The sequence below is a fragment of the Chiloscyllium plagiosum genome, chromosome 12 (assembly GCF_004010195.1).
Source record: "Chiloscyllium plagiosum isolate BGI_BamShark_2017 chromosome 12, ASM401019v2, whole genome shotgun sequence".
Classification (NCBI taxonomy): Eukaryota; Metazoa; Chordata; class Chondrichthyes; order Orectolobiformes; family Hemiscylliidae; genus Chiloscyllium; species Chiloscyllium plagiosum.
In genome coordinates, this window is record NC_057721.1 from 71,530,209 (window position 1) to 71,533,173 (window position 2,965).

General features: G+C 43.7%; 1 protein-coding gene across 1 annotated transcript in view; it reads right to left on the reverse strand.

The window, feature by feature from the left end:
- Positions 1-2,965, reverse strand: part of tmprss3a (transmembrane serine protease 3a) — a 50,007-nt gene that overhangs the window by 14,090 nt on the left and 32,952 nt on the right. Inside the window, exon 7 of the mRNA XM_043700195.1 lies at positions 1,772-1,937. Within this exon, the coding sequence (XP_043556130.1) occupies positions 1,772-1,937 (166 nt within the window). The remainder of the gene's footprint in view (positions 1-1,771; positions 1,938-2,965) is intronic.

Sequence of the window (2,965 nt, forward strand, 5' to 3'; positions counted from 1 at the left end):
AACCAAGGTCCTGTACAGTTGCAACATCACCTCACGACTCTTGAATTCAATCCCTCTGCTAATGATCGCTAATACACCATACGCCTTCTTACAAGCTCTATCCACCTGAGTGGCAACTTTCAAAGATCTAGGAACGTAGACCCCAAGATCCCTCTGCTCCTCCACCTTACTAAGAACCCTACCGTTAACCCTGTATTTCGGAGTGCTGCTCCTTCATCAGGTGGTTGTGGAGCAGGACCAGAAAACACAAAATTTATAGCAAAAGGGTTACAGTATCACGGAGTTGGAATGACATATGAAACAAACTTAGATCAAGTCTTACATCTTTTAGGATGGGATCTGCTGGTTAGGCTCTTTAATATGTAAATTTGAGAACTCCTTTTAAGTTACATTCTCAAGGTGGCTTCAGTTTATCTAACAATAGGTGCTATCTTAGCTCAGACAATGTATTAAAGGCGTGAACTTAGAGTCTGTCCCAATGTTGAGTCAGTTTTACTTCTCAAGTGAGACTTAGGGGAGGTATGTTGGCAAGGAGGAGGTAATAACTCAACTATGTCAAACCCGTGTAAAATACTGGTTCATCTGGAGTGTGTGTCCCAGTTCTGTGCAAGACATTTTCGGAGGCGTGTGAAGGCATTGGAGAGACACACAGGAATGGAAACAATGATAAGAAACTTTGGCTACGTAGATAGATTGGAAAAATTAGGATGACTTTCCTTGCAGAAGAGAAGATTGAGAGGGGGTTTGTTGGACATACTCACGATCAAAAGGGGTCTATAGAATCATAGAGTTATAAAGTTGACAGCAAGGAAATAGACCTTCCAGTCCAACTTGTTCATGCCGACCAGATATCCTAAATTAATTTAGACCCCAATTAAATAAAGTAAAGCTGTCCCTACTGGGGAAGGCTTGATAATGAGAGGGCAACAGATGTAAGGCAAGACAAACAGTGGAGACTTAAGGAGAAAACTCTTTAAGTAGAAGGAGTAACTAAAATCTGGAATGAAGCACCTGAGAATGTGGTGAAAGTGGGGTCACCTGAGGTGTTCAAGAGGAAATTGGATTAGCATCTGAAGAGGAACAAAGTGCAGGGCTACTTGGAGAAAGTGGGGCAGAGGAACCAGGCAAATTGCTCACTGGGAGAGTCAAAGTAGACGCACTGTATTAAATGGCCTCCTTCTGTGCTGTCATTCAGTGATTCCATGGAGGTTTGTCACGAGAGAGTCCAAAAATGGATCGAGTTGCAACGTGGAACTGGGAAAGAAACTGGGGAATGATTTAAGAAATGCTGGATCGATGGGCTTGAGAAACATATCCACTGCGATCGAATGATGGAGAAAATCCGATGAGCCAAATGGCCTGATTCTGCTCCTATGTCTTATGGTTCTTTGTCCTATTGACACAAATAGGCTGGGAAGAGGTTGAATGATCTGTTCTCCATGTCTACCTTCTACCCATTGGCTGAGAGAGGTATATTGAGTGGGATAAAGAATGGGAGTCATAGAAAGTACCAGAAAGGAAGGAATTCAAAGGATTGAGCTGATGTAGTCAATGATCGATTGTGACTGATTTGACCTTTATCTTGTAGTTGAGTGCAGGAGAGGGGAATTCATATTTTAGTCAGGAATGACTACTGCCCTATGATTTGATAAGAGAACAATGTCTTTGTTTGGTAGCCCAAAGCCATCAATCTAATCCATACCCCAATGATCTGATACGTTTGGTACTTGTTATCACGATATTTGATTCAAGTCATGAGGCAATGACTTACTCAACGACACAATGTGCAGCCGTCGCTATCCATTGGGAAGCAATGATGGATCCCCCACATAGATGCTGTCCGTCAAAGTGAAGGCTTGCCTGCCATGGCCAATGACCAACCACTGAGACATTCCCACCAACTATCCGAGATGTGTATTGAGGCCTGGAGCCACACTCTGCAGAAGGGAAATGACACAGATATTAGGGCAAACTACAGGTTTGAGATTTTTTTTCTTAGGCTGTCCTCACTGCTTGTTCCTTCCTCCTTTCTAGAGTCAGATTCAGTGCAGTAGGAGGCCATTTGACTCATCGAGATTATGCCAGCTCTCTGCAGAGCAACCAAGTCAGTCCCATTTTCCTGCCATCTCAACTTTGCAAGTCTATTTCCTTCACGTTTCATTCTAACATCCTTTTGAAATCATTAATCTCTGCTTTCACCACCCTCACGGGAAATGAGCTCCAGCTCATTACCCCTGATAAAAAAGTTCTTCCCTGCATTTCCCTGACAATCCATGCCCAGAATCTTAAGTCTGTTTTCTCTATGTTTACATCATCAATGGATCAGAAGAGTTTCCTTATCTACCTTATCTAATCCTGCCACAATCATGTACAACTTGTTCAGCGGGTCAACCTCCTTCACTCCAAGAATATCAACCCTAGCTTCTCCAACCCTACCTTCTAGGGAAAATCTCACATCTCAGGAACCATAGAGTAATAGAGATAGACAGCATGGGGACACACCCTTCCATCTAACTCATCCATGATGACCAGATATCCGAAACTAATCTCGTCCCATTTGCCAGCTTTTGGCTCATATCCCTCTAAACCCTTCCTATTCATAAACTCATCCAGCGTCTTTTTGGCAACTCTCAACTGCTCGCTCTCAAGGACTGTCACATCTTTCCTGAAGTGTGGTGACCAGGCCTGCATGCAATTCTCCAGGTGTGAAGAATCTTTGTAAAGACTTTCCTACTTTGCACTCAAAAGTGGGCTCTGTTCTTCAAAGAGAAAGTGAGGGCTGCAGATGCTGGAGATCAGAGCTGAAAATGTGTTGTTGGAAAAGCGCAGCAGGTCAGGCAGCATCCAAGGAACAGGAGAATCGACGTTTCGGGCATAAGCCCTTCTTCAGGAATGAGGAAAGTGTGTCCAGCAGGCTAAGATAAAAGGTAGGGAGGAGGGACTTGGGGGAGGGGCTTTGGAAATG